At 42.4% G+C, this 24,098-nt stretch overlaps 1 protein-coding gene across 3 annotated transcripts in view; it reads left to right on the plus strand.

Annotated features, from left to right (window-relative positions):
• TENM3 (teneurin transmembrane protein 3) overlaps positions 1 to 24,098 on the plus strand; it is a 446,972-nt gene that overhangs the window by 356,132 nt on the left and 66,742 nt on the right. For all 3 annotated transcript variants that reach the window (XM_042982909.1, XM_042982911.1, XM_042982912.1), the window contains exon 13: positions 10,748 to 10,894. In XM_042982909.1, the coding sequence (XP_042838843.1) occupies positions 10,748 to 10,894 (147 nt within the window). The remainder of the gene's footprint in view (positions 1 to 10,747; positions 10,895 to 24,098) is intronic.

Here is a 24,098-nt window from a genome sequence, read left to right on the forward strand (position 1 = left end):
GGTAACAAATGATGTCAGCGATGTCTCAGTGATTACGTGTTCACGTCTTTAGTTCAGCAAAATTTAAATTATAACTGATGACTGGACCCATGGTTTGCCAAGATAAGAGTACCAACCGCAGCAACAGGAACAGCTTGAGGAAAATTAATTTATATTGTGAAAGATCGAAGAAAATTGTAACCCATGATAGAAGACTCTACATGCCTCCTTCCAGAATTTAAACTTACTTCGCATTTTTTTCTCGGCTGAAATGAGTAGGCTGACCCATGTGTAGACCGGTACTTGACCAGTACCGGCAAAGTGTAGTGCTCAACATGCAAATGTATTTTTTTTTTTAACATTTGTTTATTTTTGAGAGAGACAGAGTGCGAGTGGGGGAGGGGCAGAGAGAGAGAGACACAGAACTTGAGACACAGAACTTGAAGCTCCAGGCTCCAAGCTGTCAGCACAGCCGACACGGGGCTCAAACCCACAAATCGTGAGATCGTGACCTGAGCCAAAGTCGAGCGCTTAACTGACTGAGCCACCCAGACACCCCCCAAAACCCAAGTTTAAACTTCTGTGCACACTCTTCTGTCACCCACCAATAAAATGTCTGTAAATCACTTTTGATGCATCTACGCATCTATGAGATACATCTATGAGATAGATTTATCTCTGTAAATCACTTTTTTTTTAATTTTATTTTTTAATGTTTATTTATTTTTGAGACAGAGACAAACAGAGCATGAACAGGGGAGGGTCAGAGAGAGAGGGAGACACAGAATCTGAAACAGGCTCCAGGCTCTGAGCTGTCAGCACAGAGCCCGCCGCGGGGCTCGAACTCACGGACCGCGAGATCGTGACCTGAGCCAAAGTCGGACGCTTAACCGACTGAGCCACCCAGGCGCCCCTGTAAATCACTTTTGATGCATCTATGATTTATCTATGACTTTCCCAAAAGAAGTTACCATTTGTCCTAGGGGAGGTAAAGATTGTTCAGTTATGTTTTTATTGTTTTTCCTGATATGTTCGAGAAAACCAGTAAGAGGAAGACCCGATGTATTTTGCACAATTATTTACAAGTCTTATTCTGTGCATTTTTCTTAAATATTAAATTTTATGCACAGGCAAAACTAACGCAACCAAGAAATTATATGCATTGCAATTGATCAGATCAGTGGGTTATTTTTATGGTTTCCTGCCACTGGCTTGGAGCACACAAACACCACCCTAATAATTGGCAAAACCAAGTTCATCGTATCAATTGAAGAGCCGAATAGTCATCTAGCGTGAAAAATATTCGCGTTACCGTTTGTATTGATTAATGTTAAGAGCTGTCTCTGGGTAGTTTCGGTCCCCAGTCAGGGCGCTAAAACATAGCCTGTTTATTTTTCAATCTAGGAAATCCTCAGAAAGTGTGGTTTTGTTTCTGTCGAGCAGTGAACCCAGACAGGGAGTACAAACGTGCTACTGACGTGGTTACGTGTATGGCCCCGGGGGCTGAAGTCGTGCCGTGTGCAAAAGACCACCCCAAGCCGGCCGTATCCTACGCTAACCAATGCTCATCTCTTTGCGTGGCTGTGTCCATGCCAGCGTTAGTGAGTGTGCCGTGTGGACTCTTGAGTGTCCCCGTGCCGCTCCATCATGTGGACGTAGCTCATGGTCAGGCAGGAAATTCTGCGCGGAAGGAAAATACCAAATATTTTTCTATCCGTTACCCTTACAGAGCTTTGCAGCTTCTGATGGCACTTTGCCCAGCAAGGCTAACTTTATAAAATTTGGTTTCTGGCAGAGCACCTTTTCCATGGAACCTATTTTTTTTTTTCTGGACTGATTTAAATCAGGGAAAATATTATTTCACTCTTTTAGAAGGTTCTCAGGTTAGTGTTCCAAACTGAAAAGTGGTATTTCGCGTGGGCAGCTGCGCGGAAGAAGCAGTGTATTTGTACAGATACTTTGTTCGCCACATTTCCAACCCACAAAAGGAATAAAATATGTGAAGTTTCAGAAACAATTTATTTGAAAGAGGTTGTTTTCAAAAGCGCATTGCCGATTTTAGGGGCGCGAGAGCTCTTTGAAACAACACGTGCACGTGCGCGCGTCCACAAACATACACGAACTGTTTTTCTTTGCTGGCACGGCCTCACTTTCTAGTCGTTACAGTTCAAGTTTAGTGACTCTTCTAAAGAGGATAAAATTCTTGTGATGTTTTATCCTGGTCTTAGATTGAGAATTTTATGGCGAGGGAGAACATATTGTCAGGGGCCCGAGTAAATTGTTTTATGGAAAATTACATCGCTGCCATAATCCTTTACGACAAGGTAATCCGTAATTGGCAGTGGGCCCCAGTCAAGGAACGTGGAACCAATGGGTGTGCAGCTTGCACACTGATTTAAACACTCACTGGTTGGAATAAATGGATTTAATATGTACTTATTGCAGATTGTTGCTTTTCTGTCATCCTCCAGGAACTGGTAGTGAATAACCTAAGAAGGATACCTACTTACAACTTTAATGAGATACTAATGTGAATCATTTTTTTAAGTCTGTGTCATAAAGAATGAGGAAACACACAATGCTAAATTAAAATGTGTCCTCGATTCCAAGGACGTTGCAGTAATCGCCATAGTGGAGAATATGTCTGTATTTCATTATGTGCCCATCTGATTGAATTATCCTCTCTTGAAGACGGGCCCTTAAGATTTTAATGTTGTAATTAAACTGAGAAATACTTCCAGCTTCCGGATTCGGTGTTATTTGCCTATGTCTGGGCTCTGCCCAGGAGTCCATTCAGTGGCCCAGTGAAAATACTGTTCTGTTTAATACGCTCCAACCAAGCATATTGTCGACAGTGAAAACTATGCGAGCAGTTCATAACCATACGCATCAGCAACTACGTATACACAGACTATTTCTATTTTTCCCTTGGGAGCTGTCTAACGTATATACAACCAACTTGGTTTGCCTTTGTTTCTTCTTTGTGTTTTGAAGAATCCCTTTGACAGTAAAAGGAAAGCAAACTTGGCCTTAATCATATTCTGTGTAGACCTCCAAATATCCCAGTTCTTCCTCAAAGCAGACATATATACTCCTTTGACCTCATATTTAAATGGGCAACTATCTTTAGGATCACCACTCAAAAGATATTTCTTTGTACAGAATTTTACCTTAACTGAACTACCGCTGTCCTTTTGTTGTTCAAACTCACTTGCTTTAAGTTTTTCCTGGTTTTATCCCTCAGTCTTAATATCTTGCCAATTGGTTTTTCCAACTTTGGGTTTTATGAACAGGTTATAGCATATATCATAAAGCTTTCTTGAGTCTACATAAGGTACTCTTACTTACGAAGCTGTGTCAATAGGTTGATATTTCAAATTAGTTTGGATTCTGATCTTACTTCCTGGGCCCCCCTTTAATTGCCAATGTTGAATTAATGATTTCCACGGGGTTTTTTTTTTCGTCTTATGTTTTCATTCAAGTAAATTTATCAACCATTCCATAAACAGATGATGCTTCTAATCTACCTTACGTGGGTACGCCGTTCTGACTCTTGTTGTAAATATAGCTTATTTATTAAGTCTGTGGCCACGGACTGCCTGGTTGGTATTTTGGTGTTGCCACTCGCTAGCATTTTGACCTTGAGGAAGTTATTTCACTGTACCTCGGTTTCTTCATTTGTGAACCAGGGAAGATAATAAAAGTACCTGTTGCCCTGTAGGTGGTGACAGTTAAGTCAGCGTCTCATGTACAGTGCTTGGCATGGTTTTCAGCACCTAGAGTAGCAAATGGTATTTATTGTTAATACTACTGTGTGTAATTGGGTTGGATGGATTGCACGAAGGGAGAGGAACAGGTGCGTCAAGGAGGGGGAGGGTTTAGGAAATGAGGTATTGCTCACACGTGGTTCTTTCTCAAAAAGTATTACTGTTATTCATCATATATCTGTGTCTGTATTATTCAAAGAATTTCTTCAAAAGCTGCAAACACATGTAAGACACCCTAGAGCCGCCATAATAAGTACATTTAATCATTTTGTTCAGCAGATATTAAGAATCCCTTGTGAGCCAGCCAGTGGGAATATGGGAATTAGCATGGCCTTGGAGTTGACATTTCTAATGGAGATTTACACATTCGGTCTCCTCTATCTATATATCAATAAAGCCTTGTATTTTTATGGCATCTCTTAATGAACTGATCACAGCTAGCTCTTGATTCAACCCTTCTCCTTTTACATTTGCCCTTGTGATCATACCCCTGGACTTCTTCCATGAGAAGCGCTCAGGGAGAAAAAAAAGGAAGAATCAGATAACCAAAGGAAATGGAGGGAGGAGGGTGCCCATAATTTTGATAGATAAGCAGACGAGGTGACAACCTATAGGTAGAAATTCCAAAAGTGTTGCTATTCCTTTCTAGTCTACACATTAAAACCGTACAGGACTAAATATGAGCAAGGTCCCTCTTAAGGGGCCTTAGACTCCAGATCGTTAGAAAGGGGTACAGACAAGAGTAGATCATTTTGTGTGCACCTCCATTCATCGTCCCCAAAACATGAAGTGGGAAGATACGGTCATCAGGGGCTTTGAAAAGAGAAATCGTTCTTTTTGAAAAGAAGTACCCAGAGGGGAGTCTATGAAAAGGACACAGTACCACTCATTTGCTTTGGTGATCCTGGAGGTTTATGGGCTAATCCCATCACGAAAATATTTGTGATGACCCAAACCTTTCTTCCACATCTACGGTTTCGCAGAGTCTTTGCCCACCTGATCCAGCAAGTAGACCAGGGACCGCCAACGCGTGGGCTCGAAACCCGACTCGTCGTCTCATGTGTTACGTTCTAGAGATGACTGTGGATCTGAATGTATTCGGAAAGAGAGACAGTAGACAATGAAGACCAAGAAATAGCTCTGACGTCTGAAAGACACTCACTCGTCTGCATTCTGCCATTTACGTCAGATCCACCGGGCCATTTCCCAAGGAAGCCGTGTAGGAGGCAGCTAGGAGACAGCAGAAGCACCCTATGGCCGATGAGAAAGTAGTATCTATTTCCTGTTAGGTCGGGAATAATTGCAAAGTACTTGCGAGCCGGAAGAGGCATGCTGACCGAGATTGCTAGGCTGTGACCTTGCACACATGTCTCTCCCTCTTCAGTCTCTGCATCTGCACTTACTGTATCAGCTGTATTTATATCGCAGGGTTGTGGGAGAGATCAAATGAGAGATAGAGAGCGCTTAGAGCAGTACCTGGCGCAAAGTCAGCCTCTGTTATCATCCTCAGGGAGGAGAGCAGCTGGGATCACGGCACTTCATGTGTGTCCCCTGGATTATCGTGAACCGGGACAGGGACCTGGAGCAGAACGAGAAATTTGGAAATCGTTAATACATCAGACAAGTGTTCACAGTCTACGATTTATAGAACCAGAGCCCATGGAAGAGCTAAAAATCATAGCATTTTGTGTGTGCATTGTGTGCATTGTTTCTCAGGGGAGAGTCTGTAACTCCTGCTACTTTTCTCACTGACCCGAGACCCCAGAAAGATTAAGAATCACTGTCTTACAGGAAATACGGTAATACCCCCCCACCCCCTATTCCCACATGGGTCTTTTTAAAAGATAAATAATTGAAACTCCCGGGAAAGTGTTTTATGAATACAACATTTTAGTGGAGAATAGTTTTTTAAAAGGGCTCCATTTTATATGTCTGGCACTCATTTTTATAAGAGTTTTCTTCTATAAAACAAATTTGAAACTTTTGGTGAGTAGGTCTAATAGGAAGGACTTGGATTTTGGTGTCAGAATACACTCATTCGTTTTCAAAGAAATTTTTTTGCAACTTAATGTGCATTTCAGCAACTGTTAGGAATATTAATTTTTAAATATACTGTATTATTTTTACGATTATTGTTCCTAATGGCTTCGTACGACGTGCCTGCATTTTTCTGATTATTTCCTGTCGTGGCTTATCTAATGATGTTTTTATTGTTGCAATTATGATTTTTAATAATCATTTGAACCCCATCTATCGACATCTCCTTTTAACATCTTTATTCTGCAGCACGAGCCTTTTGTGGTAGTGTCAGAAATGTTAATCTTCAAGGACAAAATACACGTGGTGGTTTTTACCCCTTTTCTCCATTAGTTTTAAACTAACACCTCACAGTTATTCCCTAGGATATAAAATGCAAATGTCAAATCTTAGTATCTCTTTCTCAGTACCGATATTATTCTTTTGGTTGGGTTTTAACCGTTTGCAAAATTTATTTATGTTAAGCATTTTTCATATTTAAAGTGGCATATGAATTTTAACCTGCTATACATTTTAAATATATTTTCTGATTTCATCACCACTTTTGTTGTTCTCTTGACCTGATGAGAAACCTGCCGTTACTTTTAATCAAACCACTGTTTTGTGTAATTGATTGTTTGCTAAGATAATGGGATTGGCTGGATTAGAAATAATTCATTCCTCCTTTCAAACTACTAATCCAGATCAGAATTAATTACATTCCTTATTTTGGTTGCATTAACTGAAGTGGACCCAATGTAAAAGCAAACAGCTCTCCAGCTAGATCCGCGTGATGACTTTTTATAAATTCAGAATTCCTCCAAAAGTACTACCCTATCTGAATCAGAAACTCCAGAGTTTTTAAAGGCACTTTGTTTCTGTTTAGATCATCAGTGGAGCTATTATGAGGCTCTCCTAGATTATATAGTGTTCGGAAGGGATTATTGAGAAGTTACATGAATGATGTTATCCAATGGTACGTTTTTGCTTTAACGTTTGAAAATAGAATTGTTTTATTAAGTTATAATTTCCGAGTAGTACCTGAGAGTGTTGCCTCACCTTAATTTCCCCTGCAGTATGTTGTCAATTAGTTATGAACACACTTATTTTTAAATGCAATTCAGAAGCCTCTAATGGAGTCCTGTGGCAACATGAAGAATCCTTTTACATCCACGGGCACACATGTGTCAGAAGCGTTTACGGTTTTGTTTCTGCACACGACAGAACTACCAAACCTGTTAGAGCTTAAATCATTCTGTTAGGAGTTCGGTTTTCACTTGCATGTGTCAGTAACGAAAAATAATCAACAGAAGCATCTTTGAAAAGCAATTTTAGATCATTAAAGATGTATGAATTTTGACAAAGCAGGCAGATTTCAGGCTTATTAAGAATATATTACGTCTCTCTGCTGGTGAAGCCCAAGAGAGGTATTTCTGCCTCTGTTCAAGAGAAAAGGTGTAGCCTCATTGTAACCTCATGAAAAATTAAATGGACAGGTCCAGTGAAAGACTCCAGTCTTAATCCTGTTTCTACAGAGCGGTTGTGAGAAACAACTTATTCCAGGCTGGATCCTGAAAAGAAACAGGACCTTGGAACAGTCTGTATTTCCTCACGGACTGACCACGTATGCGATGCGTCACTGCCCATCCTCTGTGTGGTCAAGGGCTGCTGGGTAATCATTCTCTGCACAGTGTACACGTGCCTTTTTCATAGTATAGTAAGTTTGCTCCATTTGCTCAAGGATTCAAAATTACCTCCCTTTTTTGTTTATTCAACGCGGAAGTTTGATAATATGTAAATCCACAAGTCATTCGAGACAGAAGGTGAGGGAAGCACGATTTCTGTGGGTTCATCTCTCAGGTTGAAGAAAGACAGCATCAGAACACGCGTAAACGGTTCCTCCAGGGCTCCCGTGTGGTCCTTTTCGCCCTTCATTGTGCAACCCTTAAGAAACTACTTTGCTAAAAACGAACTTGCAAACGTTAGAATTAATTTCTACCCTTCCTAAAAGTTTCTTTGTGGCCCTCATAGTTGTAAATTTCCCAACTTCTTTAGTGAAAAGAGCCCTTGCCGTTGTAAATTTCCCAATTTCGTAAGTACAAAGAATTAATTCCATTTGTTCTCCTTAGCCATTAAAGGATAATCTCAAGACGGAGCAGGGTGGGGGCATTCCAACTCACCTGGGAAAGGTAGTGTTACCTGCATACTGTCCTTGCACATGCGGAGTGTTTCCTGGAATCATGACCACATGAGCTGAAACGTGGATATATTGCAGTGTTAGAAGATCATGAAGTACATCTCTGTCGTGTGATGTGAATCTTATGTCGGCTGCAGCTACTCAATTTGCATGTAAATTCTGAAAATTTCCTTGTCCCATGTGACACTTCTGAAATGTCTGTCTGTTCTTTTTTTTCCTTTTTAATTTCTCAAGCTCACTATTTGGATAAGATAGTTAAAGGTACTGTATACTTGCTCTTTGTTGACATATCTCCATATATATCTCTATATAACTGTGTATCAGATCATACTAGGTATGAAATTAGACTGTTTCTCATGCATATTTTTGTAAATTATAAATGAGGCTTACATTATGTGAAATGCCTTGGATTTAAAGGACTGAGACTTCAGTGTCTGTGTCTCATTTTTATAATTTTGGGTTATCACAGATTTCATCCCTATGTAAGAGCATTAGTTTTCACTGGAACCAAAAACTGAAGATAACAGTATATTTGCTGTTTTTTGTTTATGTTTCTTTCTTTCTTTTTTTTTTTTTTTTTTTTTTTTGCCTTAAGAGCTTCGCTGTTGGCAGTTCAGCTAATGAGCCTTAAATTCTGCCTTGAAGAATCACAAACGCTTACTCTCTTATCACAGAATAAGAAATTGTCAATCTAAAGAAGATTCTGGATAATATATGTTGAGAGCAATCTCATTTATCCTTATATGGAAACTTCTTTGGCTTCTTCTAAATGTTTCAAAATATATGTGATATCATAATTTATGTTCTGTTATTTTCTGAGAAACAACAAAATTACCGTGCATTCCGTAAAACAGAAATGATAACATGGCTCAGCAGAAAACAGCAGATTCTCGTCTCTTCAGTTCTCGTAGAAATAGGTGGAAAATATTTTTTCAGAAGAGAAAACTCCCTCCCCCTTTCTCCTCAGATTACCTATTTTCTATTCCTTGTTTGTGCTTTTCATTAGAATATGACAATATTCCTGGCAATATCCGGGCTTTCATATAATAACTCTTGGGTGCGTGCAGTCAGCTGCGGCACCTGTCAGTGGGACGATTAAATCTTCCTTTGTCGTTAAAAATAAAACAAAAACGTTTGGAAGGAAAATTCACCTTTTAGGTATTGAAAATCCATAAATGCAGATGGTAATTGTCTGAAAGAAAAGAAGCAGCAGAATTAATCCTATCCTGACCTGATGGTATCCATAAGTATAATTTCATTTTACCCTGCCACAAGAGACTGTCAGAACACTCTTCTGTCTATTAGCTCTAATCTTAAGAGACAGACTGTCTCTTGGAGATATTTTCATTTCAAGTGCCACAGTGGAGGAGGGGAAACCGATATATGAATAACTCTTTTAATACAGACATAAAACAAACATCTTTAAACAGATCGTTCCCTTAAATTTCGTCACCGAGACAAGAGTAGCATTCTAATTATAAGAAGCCGGGTAACAAACCCCAGTGGCTGTAGCAAGCACTTTGGGCCACTATGTATTTCGCGCCAAATTATGAATAATGCAGTCCAAAGAGTTCTGATTAATAGCCCATTATTCTTATAATTTTGGAGCATTTCTATCCTTGTTTCTGTCAGTGTCCCATCACACTCATAGACCAGAACACCAGAGACCGGAATTTACCTAAGTGTCATCCTCATAAACAGATCATTTGGCTGCCAGATATCATCAGTAGGAAGTGGCAAAAATTGTTTTTTTTTTTTTTAATGTCATGTTAGACTGAAACAATTATAGATTTTGGATATATTAAATTATTTTAATTGTTTCCCAAATTTTCCCTCCTTGCCCATAAAAGCAGACAAGATAGGATATAAAGGTAACAGCATAAAAGCCTTAGGGAGATTGTCACAAAATATCACTCTTCGCTATCTGTCTTGAAGCACGTCACTACCGTGTTTTTGTTCAGTCTCTCAATGTTTTATTGTGGTCCTTATGGTATTTCATTTTGTCCGTCCTAAGTAATCAAATATGCACAGCTATTACATTTAGTTGGAAATCCTGTCGGTCCTGTCCCATCCGTATGCAGCCTGAATCCTGATGTTTGTTAGAATAGACGCTAAAGCTGCTTCACTATTTCCTGGGCTTTGCTTATTCTGTGAAAAGGAATGTACTCTTGGCATAAAGTATAGTCATCAATCCTGGCCTATACTTTGTGCACCTATTTAATGCACTGTAATTTCACATGAAGGTACGGCAACTCTGAGGCCAGATAAAATTAACGTTCTCTTGTTAACATCGTTCCCATCCTCATACCGGCTTCCATGCTTCTGAATTTAGAGGGAATTTTTTAAAGCAACAAGGTGCTTTAAGAAGGCACGTCCTGATGGGTGACCGCTACCGTTTACAACAGATCGAAAATCTATGCCAGGGATTCTGAAATTACCTTGTCGAGGTGCTTTTTCACACCATACAATCAACCTTGCTGCTTTGCCAAATGAAAAAAAAAAAATTAAGTTAATTTTGTCTGGCCCGCAGCTAGTTAGTGGATTGTCGCATATATTTCTGTCCTGCACAGGTAAGTGGTGTCTCAAGGGTCAGGCCAATCAAAGATGCCACTTGGATAAGAATTAGATTCCTTAGAGACTGTTGCTGTTTCTATCCATGTGCAATTACAGTATTTGTGCTGTTTACAAAGGCCTGTTCCCACTAAGTGTCCCTTATCTGTTTATTTCAGGTGCGAAAACGTTCAATCCTCAAATCGCTTGTGTTTTCCTTCTTTGTCTCCTTTGACAGAGGGTTGTCCTGGTCTGTGCAACAGTAATGGGAGATGCACGCTGGACCAAAACGGCTGGCATTGTGTCTGCCAGCCAGGGTGGAGAGGAGCGGGATGTGATGTGGCCATGGAGACTCTCTGCACAGACAGTAAGGACAACGAAGGAGGTAAGCGATGCCGAGCGTGAAAACGAGCGCGCGCCAGAGCGCAGGTTCGTAAGTTACACAGTTACCCGGGTGCCAAAAAAACCCGATCCCCGTACGTGACGTGGACTGAAAACCACAGGCGCGCCGATAGAGTGATTTTGCTGTTTTCTCTGAAACAAATGCAAGCGGATTCTCATCCAGGGAAAAGGCAAGGGAACCACGCTGCTTACTGTATGAAGTCCGTTGTTCTCCATTGCTTTGCCTCACCTCCAGGTGACGACTCTCCTCACCACAGCGCAGGCAGTGTTTTAATAACTAAACGTTCCAAAACAACGCGGGGCACTTCGCAGGCTCTCCGGATGAAAGGCGGGGGTGGAGAAAAGTCAAATAGGAAGGAAAGAAAACAATCTCCCTGAAGCTGCGTTCTCGGCGTCTTTTCATCCTAAACGTCACAGCCGGCTAGAGAATCGCCATAGGCCACCCAGTGTAGGCCCTTGGTTAAGAAATCATTCTTTCCCCTGTTGCGCCCATCCTTCCATCCTCCGTGCTACTGTCTTCCAATTTCGGGAGGATAAGGAGGGAGAGCTGGGGATTACTTCTCCGGCGGTAAAACAGGTGCACCTGACAGCTGCTGAGTTTGGGCATAGCCTTAGGACTGAGTTTTCGGAGGGATTCGGTTCCTATCGGGGGCTCGGCGGTCCCTTGCTCTGTGAGTGAGGATGGTTGCCTACCCGCTCCTTCCTTCCACCTGCTCTTTAGGGAATGTCCACGTGAGCAGTAGAGTGTGGGGACAGGTGCAGGTTTAGGAGACAGATCTTCACTCTGCCCGGTGCCTACGAGACTTGACAATTGCTTCATCTGTAAAATAGCAACAGTAGAGTTTGGTCAAGGACTGAGGGAGAGTCTGTATGCAAGGTACTTAGCATGCGGCACGCACGTAGTAAGTCGTAAGTAGCAGCCGCTGTTACTCAGTCTTCCTTTTGCTTTCATCTGGCCTCGTTGAAATTCATAGGAGGTTGTCAGGGAAGATTTAACAGTCTTTTCTTTCCTGCATAGAGTGGACCTAAGTACTGTTCTCTAGGAAGCAGAGTGACCAGAACCAACCCTCAACCTCCCCATCACGCACATGCACACACGTACACATGCACACACACATACAGGCATGTGGACAGACACGCACATGCACAAACACAGGCACGTGCACAGACATTCACACACAAGCACACGTGCACATGCACGCAGACATGTGGACACACACACACATGCACACACACAGGCACAGCATGCACACACACACACACACATGCACACACTAGCTTGTGCCTACCGCCATTCTCAAGCCAAATGTTGTTTGTGCCTCGTCTTCCTGACAACGGCTGCCATTCTCCCCTTAGTTGCTAGCAGACTCTTCAGTTTTTCCCTATTTTTTTTAACCTGGACCGTCTAGAAATTTGAGCCACAATTTTCAGCCAAAGCCTCTTTTCCTTTTGCTCCTGATAGATATGGTGGTCCTTAGCCCCCAGAGCCTTTTCTGCCTTGTCGCCTCCATCCCCCTTAACCGTGCGCTTTGTAGGAATGGCAGCCTTAATCCTCTCCCACCGCAGCCCAGATGACAGCTTTCCTCCCTGCTTTTCCCCAAGAAGCCCCTGCCCCATTGTTTTCTGTTGCCTGGGGAGGGAGGAGAGCCCTTCTCTCCCTCCTTGATCGTATATTCCGGGTTTTGTCTTCTAAAAGGAGACTGCACCGAGGAGGTTACGGACTCTCTCCGAGGGAAGCAACTGGCAGGGCTGGGTCTGCAGAGACGTGGCAGAGTAATTTAGGGACTAATCACCTCTTTAGTGTGGTTATCAGCCAAGGAGGCTTTTCCCTTGCCTCAAAATGTATCAGCCGCGAATTGGCCTGTTCCCCCTTTGTTTATTCTCATTAGCATGAAACCATGCCATCTCTAGGCTTCCCTCTCCAAGGAGAAACCTGAGCCGACGGAAGACCTCTTGTGGATTCTTTCCTTATCTCCTATAATTTGTATTCCTGTCCCTAACCTAATTTTGTTGATCTTGGGAGAAGGTAGCTCAAGGCCAGCTGTATTATACCCGGAGATCTTAACCCGGGTGCCTTATAGCCTAAGCTACACGGTTCTTTGAACTGAAGCGGGGACTACGTGAATAGAGACGAGTCAAGACACATAAGCTGGCCAGTACGCGGGCTGTCGTTATCATGATGTGAGGTCAGTACAGCAGAACGTTTAAAATAAGGACCGTACCTGAAATGTCAAGACGTGTGCTCACTCGTGCTGCTATAGATCCGTTGCTCAAAGTCTGTTGGTCAAACGATGAATGAGCCAGAAAGTAGCTAAGTGACTGAGGAAGGACAGCAGATGACGAGGCTGATTTGGCCCTGGCCCGCATGTCATACAAATAGCTATTAGTTCAGCCTGTGCAACATTATACGACACAAGAACAAAGAAGATTGCTTCGTATCCCCAGAACTAAAGAAGGAAGATACATGAAAAAATTTTTAGAGGGGCGCCCGGGGTCACTCAGTCAGTGAAGCGTCCAACTTTTGGTGTCAGCTCAGGTCATGATCTCACAGTTCGTGGGTTCGAGCCCCGTGTCAGGCTCTGTGCTGGCAGCGTGGAACCTGCTTGGGCTTCTCTCTCTCTCTTCCCCTCTCTCTCTGCCCCTCCCCCATGCACGCTGTCTCTGTCTCTCTCAAATAAGTAAACCTAATTTTTTTTTTTTTTTTTTAGAAAGGACAACACATTTGGGGAGATAGTGGCATTTTTTTCTTAGATCAAGCATCTTCCTTTCTCTCTAAAACGTACTTTTCTTGGGGCGCCTGGGTGGCTCAGTCAGTTAAGCGTCCGACTTCGGCTCAGGTCATGATCTCACAGTTCGTGAGTTCCAGCCCCGTGTCGGGCTCTGTGCTGACAGCACAGAGTCTGGAGCCTGCTTCACATTCTGTGTCTCCCTCTCTTTCTGCCCCTTCCCTGCTCATTCTCTTTCTCTGTCTCAAAAATAAATAAACATTAAAAAAAATTTTTTTTTAAATAAATAAATAAAACGTACTTTTCTTTACCAAATCCGGCTTGACCCATCCGCTGCCTAAGCCTACGGATCCTCAAAATCTAGATCTCACGAAACAGGTGTTCATCTTTGCCCACAGAGCCCGACTGGCCCTTTATGTCTCTAAGATGCATAAGAGACTGCAGTCTTATGAGAGAATTCTTCAGGAGGCCCGGAAGGAAGAGACTACCAATAAAATGGGTTGCAGGAATCTATCTTTAGCCACTCCCCTGACACCCACACGGTCGTGGGAGGTGACTCTCCTGTTCGGTTGGACCCGGTTGCTTTAAGGCTCAAACACTTGTCATGCATGTAAGGCCACCAGCCTTTCAGAACTAAGGGCAGTGTTTTACCTACAGTACAGGCCCTGACAAAGATCCTGACTCTTAATGGAGTCAACCAGGCTCCTCCCCAACATGCTTCTCAAATCTAGCTCCAGGTATCAAACAGAGGTTGTTAGGGAAGATCTTCTGGACAAAGGCAGGCAGTGGAATGGAAGATTTTTAAGTCACCCGGTGGAAGTGACAAACGAATGGTCGCTGGACCGGTAATTGTGCATAACATCTCCTAATGGAGCGTGTAGACACTTTGGAAACCACGACACTAGATCCTGCCCTCGCTGAGGAAGCTTTCCGAGCAAAGGATCAGCAGTGCATGGCCGGCCTTGGCTTACGAAGACTTCTCCGACGCTTCCTTCACCTGCAAAGTTAACCTCCCTCAGGCTCAGCCGTTGCCCATTCCTATCCCAGAACTCGCTCTGATGGTGAAGTTGCTAAGATCAGAGAGAGGGCAGGTGAAGAGCTGGGAACGGGTCGCCCTGAAGTGCTGCGCGACCTGGGCTGGGGTGTCAGACCAGGACCCTGTTTTGCCTCATTCCGTAGGTTCTGGAGTGTCTCCATTAGCCTCTGAAACGGCCCCTCGCTGTGGAACACGGGCTGTACCCTAGGCTTTCACCTTCCCCTCTGCTGGGATAGCCTTTGCATTCCTTATTGTCACCAGGAAAGACTCTTTGGTTGCACGTGATAGAAATTCCACTCAAACGGACCTAAGCTTTTAAAAAAGAAAAACTTGGGGCGCCTGGATGGCGCAGTCGGTTGAGCGTCCGACTTCAGCCAGGTCACGATCTCGCGGTCCGTGAGTTCGAGCCCCGCGTCAGGCTCTGGGCTGATGGCTCAGGGCCTGGAGCCTGTTTCCGATTCTGTGTCTCCCTCTCTCTCTGCCCCTCCCCCCTTCATGCTCTGTCTCTCTCTGTCCCAAAAATAAAAAAAAAATAAAAAAAAAAGAAAAACTTAATTAGCTTATATCACTGAAAAACTCAGAGATCACTGCACCTGGGTGTTGACACAATGGTAACAGAAGTCTGGGCTAATTCATCTGTCAGCTCTGCTCCGTGCCACGGTGGTACCACTGTCTGACTGTGTCTTCCCCGGAATGACCCCCAGCGGCTCTAGGTTTACCTTGCACAGCATGATAACCCCAGTACAAGGAGACAACCTTGTTCGGTGGTTACTGCGGCCTGGGTGTGAGCCTGACCCTCATCGGCCCGAAGTATGTCCCCTGCCCAAAGGAAAGTTGAGATTCTGTCCCCAGAAGAGAGGGGTGTGGATGCTGGATAGACAGAAGGAACAGATTCCACTACACGGATATTAATAGCTGTCCACAGCATTTAGTTTTAGGATAACCAGGGAATATGCACCAATAACTATTTCATATAACGAATAGATTCCTGTTCATCTCACGAAGGATCTTCTTCTACTCTTTTTCTCCTTCTTTCCCCCCCTGCCCCCCTCCAAATTATAGCCTTCTCACTCGAGAACGAGAAAAGTCAGGGCTTTCCATGCCCAAGATTGGCAAAGCAGCTCTCCGGCTCCCCCTACATACTTTGATAAGCATCCTCGCCCTTACCTAGCGTACCCATTGAGAATCTCACTCAGTAGAGGCTTTCTTGATTTGATTTGATTTGTTTTAATGTTTATTCATTCTTGAGAGGAAGAGCAGGGGAGGGGCAGGGAGAGGTGGGCAGAAGATCCAAAGCAGGCCCTGAGCTGACAGCGGTGAGCCCAACGCGGGGCTCGAACTCACAGATGGTGAGATCGTGACCTGAGCCGAACCCGGACACTCAACCGACTGAGCCACCCAGGCACCCCTGGTTTCTCGATTTTAAACGGCTCCCCGTAGCGTGAGCCCACTATGCAAGCCTCGGAATGCCAACACCTTGCCAAAGGCAATTCTGTCTACCTTCATAGAAACTCAAGATACTTATGAACAAGGTGATTGCTCCAAAATATGTGATCTCTAGCAGTTGTTACCACGTTTTTATCCTCCTAACTAGAGTTCCCTCCGACATCTTGCTTCCCTGTCTGGTCCTCTAGTGGATAGGTCCCCTGTGGGTTCTTACAGCATGGGACTCAAGTCTTCTCTTAGAGACTGGGTGACTGAGGGCACAGAGCTACTAAACTTTATGCAAGAATAGTGATATGCCAAAATACAATGCCAGCAGTGATGCGGCTTACTTGTAGGTAGAGTTTTTTTGGTTTTTTGTCCTGCAGAAGTAGGACTTTCTGGGGATGTGTCAGGAAGAGGTACCTAGAACAGGTTAGTTTTGTTTTGTTTTGTTTTTTTAAGTGGAGGCTGATGATAATGGAGAGGAAAGCACAACTCAGTGGAGGTTAGTGAGAAATTGGAAAGATAAAAACAGTAATGAGAGAGAGAATACAAAGGAAAGGTTCAGACTGCAAGGAAATGTAGGAGTGTGCTGGCCCTAAAAACAGAAGTGGAAGAATGAATGAAATGTTAATGTAAGCAGCAGAAGGAATCTGATGAACGGCCAGGAGCCGTCTAAGTTTGGAGATTACCAAACGAAAATAGGAAATGTTTGAAAATAGAATCTTAAAGACTTCTAGCAGGAAGATGAGACTGTGGTGTTCTCCAAACACATATTCAAATAAAAATTAAATAAATAAAAGAGAGAGCAACAGAAGTGGGAAGAAAGGGGGGAAATGGCTTTAATAAAGAAGAGGGGCGCCCAGGTGGCTCAGTCGAGTAAGTGTCCCACTCTGGATTTCTGCTCAGGTCATGATCTCACAGTTTGTGAGTTCGAGCCCCACATTGGGCACTGCTCACTGTAGAGGCTGTGTGGGATTCTCTTTCCCTCTCTGTCTTCCCCACCCCTGCTCGTACTCTCTCTCAAAATGAATAAATAAACGTTAAAAAATTATCTATAGCTATGAAAAAAACAAAGTAGAGGAAGAAGAAGAAAAAGGGAGGGAGGGAGGAAGAGAGGCAAGAAAAGGGAAGAGGGAAAAAAAAGGATTACAGGAGATCATAGGTACTTCCCGAAAAGATTCCAGATATCAGAACACAGAACGGCATTCAGAGTCTCAGAGCATTAAAATGTACTTTTCCTGGTGGATCATGATTTGGGGGACAAATTAGTATGAGTTTGAAAGACTCTAGGAGAGTCTCAGGTTGTCTGAACCCTTTCACTCCCCACCGAATTTTTAGAGCAAAGCGAATCACATTCAAGGAAAGAGAAGCCCAGCTTGTACCCTTCGAAGCCAAGCTCCCAGTAGCTTCCTGATAGTGAACGAGAAACATGAGGTTTTCCCACGATCCCTGAGTAAGTTTTCGAGGCGGAGGAAAGCCAGAGGCACACAGGCTGAAACTCCAAGTCCACCCTCGTTTCACAGCCATTACCGGCGGCTGCCACGTCAGGCTTCGCGATGTAGAAACGGGCAGTGCACGGGACCTCTCCAGAAACAGGTCTCCGGTCTGCGTGCTACACGTCTCCACCCTAAGAACCTCTGCAGAGGACACCTCGGTGGCTCAGTCGGTGAAGCGTCGGACTCTCAGTTTTCAGTTCAGGTTATGACCTCGCAGCTTCGTGGGTTCGAGCCCCACGTCGGGCTCTGCGCTGACGGTGCAGAGCCTGCTTTGGATTCTCTCACTCCCTCTCTCTCTGCCCCTCCCCCACTCACGCTCTCTCTCAAAATAAAGGATAAACTTAAAAAAAAAAAAAAAAACCTCTGCATTAACGAATTAATTTTTTGGTAGTAACCATAGTATACACACAGTGCTTTCTCATTGCCAAAATGGTTAACTGCTGTCAGCAACTTGCTGTGCATATTTCTGCTCCTTCTTCCACGAATTTATAGGCACATTTATGGTTTTAAAATTAAGTGGGATTAGTGCTATCCTAAATTTGATTCTGCCAAAGAATCCTAGAGATTTTTTTTCAGCCAGTAAGTACGAAGAGGCGTACCTTAGTCTTTGTAAGAGAAACACAGCTGTAGTCACTAATGTTACCACTACTCCGTCTGTGATAAGTGTTAGCCATAACCTCGTGTTGCTGGGGTTTTTTTCGCTCTTAGTATGAAGACGAGTCTGTAGTGAATCTGTGTGTGTGTGTGTGTGTGTGTGTGTGTGTGTGCCTGCATATAAATCCTTATGTAAATGTACAAATATTTCTTTGGGGCAGATGTTAAGAAGCGAAATTTCTAGGTGGAGGGGTGTTTAAACGTTTTAATTTTCGTGGCCAAATTGCCTCGCATGTGGGTTTCGCTGCTATGCGCTTCATCAGAAGGAGAGTGCTTATTTCTCTGTGCCCACGGTCTGCAGGTGATCATTGTACAGAAACAAAACTGTCCAACAAGTGAAAAATAGGAATGTTGTCTGACAGGTGAAAGTGACTCCCATCTTTATTAATTTCATTTGCATTGTTCTAATTACTGGCTAGATTGATGATCCTTATCTATGTTTCGTGGCCATTTGTGTTTCCTCTTTTGCTAATTGTTTATTTATTTCTCTGGCCCGTTTTCTTCCTGTTAGTTGTTTGACTTTTTTTTTTTTTTTTTAATTTTTAGGAGTATTTTGGTAGATGCTACTTAACAAATTCTTTGTTGGGTGTGTTGCAGATGTTAGGTATCTTTCATCATGCAGAAGTTTTCCTTGGTAGGAGGCAGATTTTTATAAGGTTTATCTTTTTATGAATTCTGGGCTGTGTGTCTTCAAAAATAAATAGGGCCTTTTCCTTTGTAAGATTATACATAGTGTTTCATACGTTTCTTCTAATGCTTTTTATAACTGTGTGGATTGGTTAATGTCCAATTAATCAAGACCTCTATTTTAAAATAATAACTGTTGGGGTAAGAAAAGAAACCAGAATTCAAGGATTAGCATAGTACTGGGGGTTAGAGAAGGGTGAGCAAATAAGACCGGAAGGTGTCTCTGCTTCCCCTTTAAGACATCATTTTGACCTGTTTCAATCTAATTATCGGTAGGAACCGAATCCATTCTTCCCTTCCTTCCAGAAAAACATTGTGCGCTGACTTAGTGCCAAGAAGGGTACTAGATACTGGGGATACGATGGCGGGCTCCATCAGCTCTCAAGGGGCTTCCCAAGCCATTGTCTGAGCTGCTGGCCGAAGCAATTGGGAGAAGGGCCTGGGGGTGAGGGTGTAGAGAGAGGTCAAGGTCTCCAGGCAGAGGAAACCATCAGACTGAAGTGTAGAGAATGAGGAGTTGGGACACGCCTGGAAATTGGGAAATGAAAATGTCGTGGAGATCTTGTCAAGGGACCACGATGGTGGCTTGAAGGCTGGTTTCTAGGAAATGGAAAGAGACTGATTCGAGAGATATTTGGGGTGAAGGAAAGAAGGACCTGGTAATTGACTCAGTGCAGAGAAAAAGGAAGGGAGGAGTCAAGGATGACATTCAGGTTTCTACTTGGAGAGACTGGACGGATAGATGATGGGCTCATTCACCGGACTAGGAAATACAGAAGAAAGCAGCACATCTAGAGAAGATTAGATGTGTTTTAGATGCACTAAGTTTTTGATGCCTGTGTAATATCCAAATGGAAATATCTGGAAGGCAGTTTGGAGATTTGAAGTGCAGAAGAATGATCAGCCTGGAGACATACACGAACATAGAGACCAAACCCGTGAAGAGACCACTGATACAGAAGAACAACAAGAATAGACAGAGACACAAGCATGATCCCAGTTCCGTCATAAACGAATTTCATGCGTTTCACAGAATGGTGACTTAGAAAAGTAATGAAAGGTAGACCCGGACCCTTCAAAAATTCTGAAGTCTATGGGTAAATTCCCTCAGAATAATTTATATCTTAATTTATAATTTCTACCTCTACCTCTAACTTGGATGGGGGGAAAGGGGCTTCCTAATATTGTGGGGAGGGGCGGTGGACATTATCTTTTGAGTAAAAACAGAAAATTCATTAAAAGGAGATTCACCTGTTGGGATGAGCACTGGGTATTGTATGGAAACAAATTTGACAATAAATTTCGTATTAAAAAATAAATAAATTAAAAAAAATAAACCAAGGCAAAAAAAAAAAAAAAAAAAAACAGGTTCAAGTATCCATAGCTGCTGAAAGAAGAAAGTGAGTTTTGATAAGCAGGTTAAAGCCAGCGTAGAAGTAACCTAGGAAGAGACTTGGAATCAGAAGTTTTAATAATCTGACAAAGTATGTATTGTCTAAATTCGCCCAAGACAATGTCAAGAATGATTTGAAGAGCACGAGGAAATAGGCTGGGGTAGAAACATTAAAGCAAGACCAGAGGGTGGCCAACTATGACCTCTGGGCCAAAGCCTGTATTTGTAAATAAAGTTTTATTGGAACACACCCTTTTCATTTCCATAATGTCTATGGCTGCTTTCGCTCTATAAAGGTGGGGCTGAACGGTGTGGGACACTGCATGGCCAACAAAGCCTAAATTGTTCACTCTCTGGCCCTTTGTAAAGTAAGTTTGCCACCCACTGTTACAGTGCAATGGAAGCCTAAGGTAAGATGAGAACATGTTTTAAAATGATAACCAAGCAAGAATTTTCAGGATTGAGTGGACAGAGCATAAACTAAATTATCTGCTTTAATGTAAAGCAGATAATTGAATAATAATGTGTAATAATAATGAATAATAATGATGAATAATAATGTAAGCAGATAATTGAAGTTGTTATTCAGTGGGTTTTGAGCACTTCTGATTTTCTTTAGATTTTTTTATGATTAATTCTATTAGAGATGATGTCTACACGAATACAAATTTAAGCTGACCTAATATTCCTGATACTACCTGGAATCTCAATGATTTTGAGAAGCTATTCCACAAAGACAATTTTACTACCCTGTACATTTGGGCAAGTGGGTAATCAACTTAGTTGTACTAGATAGCCCTACCTGTGTAAGTACAAAGAATGACAAATGTTCTCCCAAGTTATAGGGAGCCAGATTCATAACCATCCGTCAGTTGCTTGGGCAAGTTACTGATAAACTCTGCAGAAGAATAACAAACTGTGTGTCCCTGCATCTTGGCTGTTGAAAATGAGATTCCTTCTCTGATTGATGTTAGCAGAGAGGCTTGTAAAAATGCATTTCCAACTGATTAGTTCAGAAGGTGTCAATCTCATGCAGTTTTATGACCTGCAGACTACATAACAGATGTACATTTGCTTTTCATAAACTAACAAAGACGAATGGCTAAATTTGAGTATTCTTCTTGGGCAACTGTACCATTTATTGCCTAAAGGAAGACACTGGGGGAGTAGTGTCAGGAAGGAAAGGATGAGGGGCAGTTAACCTTTATTTTTCAAGATTCATGGAGATAAAATACAATAATTGGAAGTACTTTCTCTTCCAAGTGAGTAATCTCTTTCTAAGCTAAAGGATGAACGTAAGGGAAAAATTTGCAAGAATAGAAAATGTTTGTGTAAAATGATTCTCCCAAGCATATGCACACCCACTCAAAAGTCATGGAGTGAGAACTCTGAAATAGATCATAAAACACGTAATTAAAGATTCCTTATAAGGGGCGCCCGGATGGCTCAGTTGGTTGGGCATCCAACTTCGGCTCAGGTCATGATCTCACGGTCTATGGGTTCGAGCCCCGTGTCGTGCTGAAAGCTCAGAGCCTGGAGCCTGCTTCAGATTCTGTGTCTCCCTCTCTCTCTCTGCCCTTCAGAACTCGTGTTCTGTCCTTCTCTCTTTCTCAAAAATAAACATTTAAAAAAAATTTTTTTAAGATTCCTTATAAAATCTCAATATATAATCATGAATTGTTTCTGGAAGGGTTTTACTTTTTAATTTTTTTTTGAAGCCAGAAATGATACTGAGACAACAGTTCAATAGTCTACTATAAAAATCTGAGTCTTAATAACTGCTTCTCTTTCTTTGAGAGAAAAATACATACAACGTGTTGCATTATTATGTCTTCATGAAAAGTAAGCCTATAAGCATAGTTTTATCTTTCTTCCAAAAGTGTGGAGAAATATTTAGACATTTATCATCTTCATGGCCTTTTGGCCAAGAAAGTAGCATTTTGATAAATTTATATAAAATTTCAAAGCTCGGTTTAATTTGATTTTCTTAAAATATGATTTAAAACTTTTATCAAAGGACTAAAACTGCCCTTTCAAATAATGAATGCATCTTTAAAAAACATGATGGACATCTGCATAAAAATGTAACTATCACAAGGAAACAATACATAAGAAGATCTGCCTATCAGAAATTCTGACTCATTGTGACTCATTGTGGTTAACAAAGCAATTCAAATACTAACGTGAAAGGAGCCCAACACTATAAATTTAATTCAAGTATTTGTGTATTCGGCTTGTTTTTCAGCTACAAAGAAAATAGTGAACAGACTTTTAGTTACTGTCTCTAGATAAACTAGATCTTTCTCAGTTGTAAGTGACAGAAAATCTAACCCGAACAGGCATAAAGAAGAAGAAAATAGCTTGGCCTCTGCACCTGAAAAGCCCAGGATCTCCAGTCCAGCCTGTTGTAAAAACCTTAAAGATGCCACTGTGACCTATTGTCTTTGTCTCCAGCTCTTGGCTCTGCTTCTTGAATGGCTGCATTCCGAACCAGGCTCTCCTGGATTGGCAGCTGGAGGGATGCAGTCACCCCAACCTCACAGCCGTACAGCTTCAAGCCTGGGAGGAGGTGGGGGGGTGGGGCGCGGGGGATAGGACCTGCAGACAGTTCCTGAAATTTACTCCAGCTCAGCAAGTTCGGTTGAACCAAACATTTCTGAACCAAACATGAAGGGGGAAATGCGCGTGGACAGAGAGGCGGGGAGGGAGGGATGGACACCTAAATGACTACGTAGAGCTGTTGCCCAAAGAAACAGAAGGGAGTATTAGGAGAAATCACAAGTGTTCCCTACCTTCTGCTTCAGGTGTGCAAAATGACTTAAGGGCATTGATCCAGGGGGCACCTGGGCTCCTCAGTTGGTTAAGCGACTGACTTGATTTCTGCCCAGGTCATGATCTCACTGTTCGTGAGATTGAGCCCCGAGTGGGGCTCTCAGCACAAAGGCTGCTTGGGATTCTTTCCCTCTCTGTCTGCCCTTCCTCTGCTCTCTCTGTCTCTCTGTCTCTCTCTCTCTCTCTGTCTCTCTCCCTCTCTCTCTCTCAAATAAATAAACTTAGGGAAAAAAAAGGACATTGATCCAGGACCCCTCGTCTTTGGTTTCTGACCTTACTGTGTCGCTGTTGACATACTTTTAGACTGGGCAACATGACTCAGTTTAGTCTCTTTTCTTTTGTCTCAATTTGCTGTCAGTAATGGAGGGGAAAACTTACGTTCTATTAATAAGAGTGTCCTCAAGCAAAAACAAATGGCTAGTGTGTTTTTTTTGAAAATAAAAGTTACTAAAAAACACTCGTGTAAATAAAATACGTAGGTCAACTAGATATTTTCGACTGAGTTTGTCATAATAGGGTCACACAAAGACCTGATACCTGGGTTTAAAGATCTTTAAGACCATTTGATCTCCCAAGAATGATTTAAAGTCTTCAGAAACTAATATTTTATTACTCTGTACTGAGACATGTAATTGCCAAGCAGATCACAATTCATGTATCAGCTGGCCAGTGAAAGAATGATCTTAAGGGATAATGTCACCAAATCATCATAACCTGACACTCTTATCCGCTGATGAGTTGGTTTATATGTTTCAAGCAAAATACTTACATGGGGCATTGAATGTCATTTCCTTTTGATGTTCCTGGAGAAGGCACTAGCAGATTCTTTCTACCCGCTACACTTTTCATGTCACCAACACTGCGGGTCAGTTTTCTTTTCTGATAGGCTTCTTATCATTTATAATATTATGGCGTATTTACATTTGCCACATTTT

This window comes from Panthera tigris, chromosome B1, assembly GCF_018350195.1.
Source record: "Panthera tigris isolate Pti1 chromosome B1, P.tigris_Pti1_mat1.1, whole genome shotgun sequence".
In the NCBI taxonomy this organism is placed as follows: Eukaryota; Metazoa; Chordata; class Mammalia; order Carnivora; family Felidae; genus Panthera; species Panthera tigris.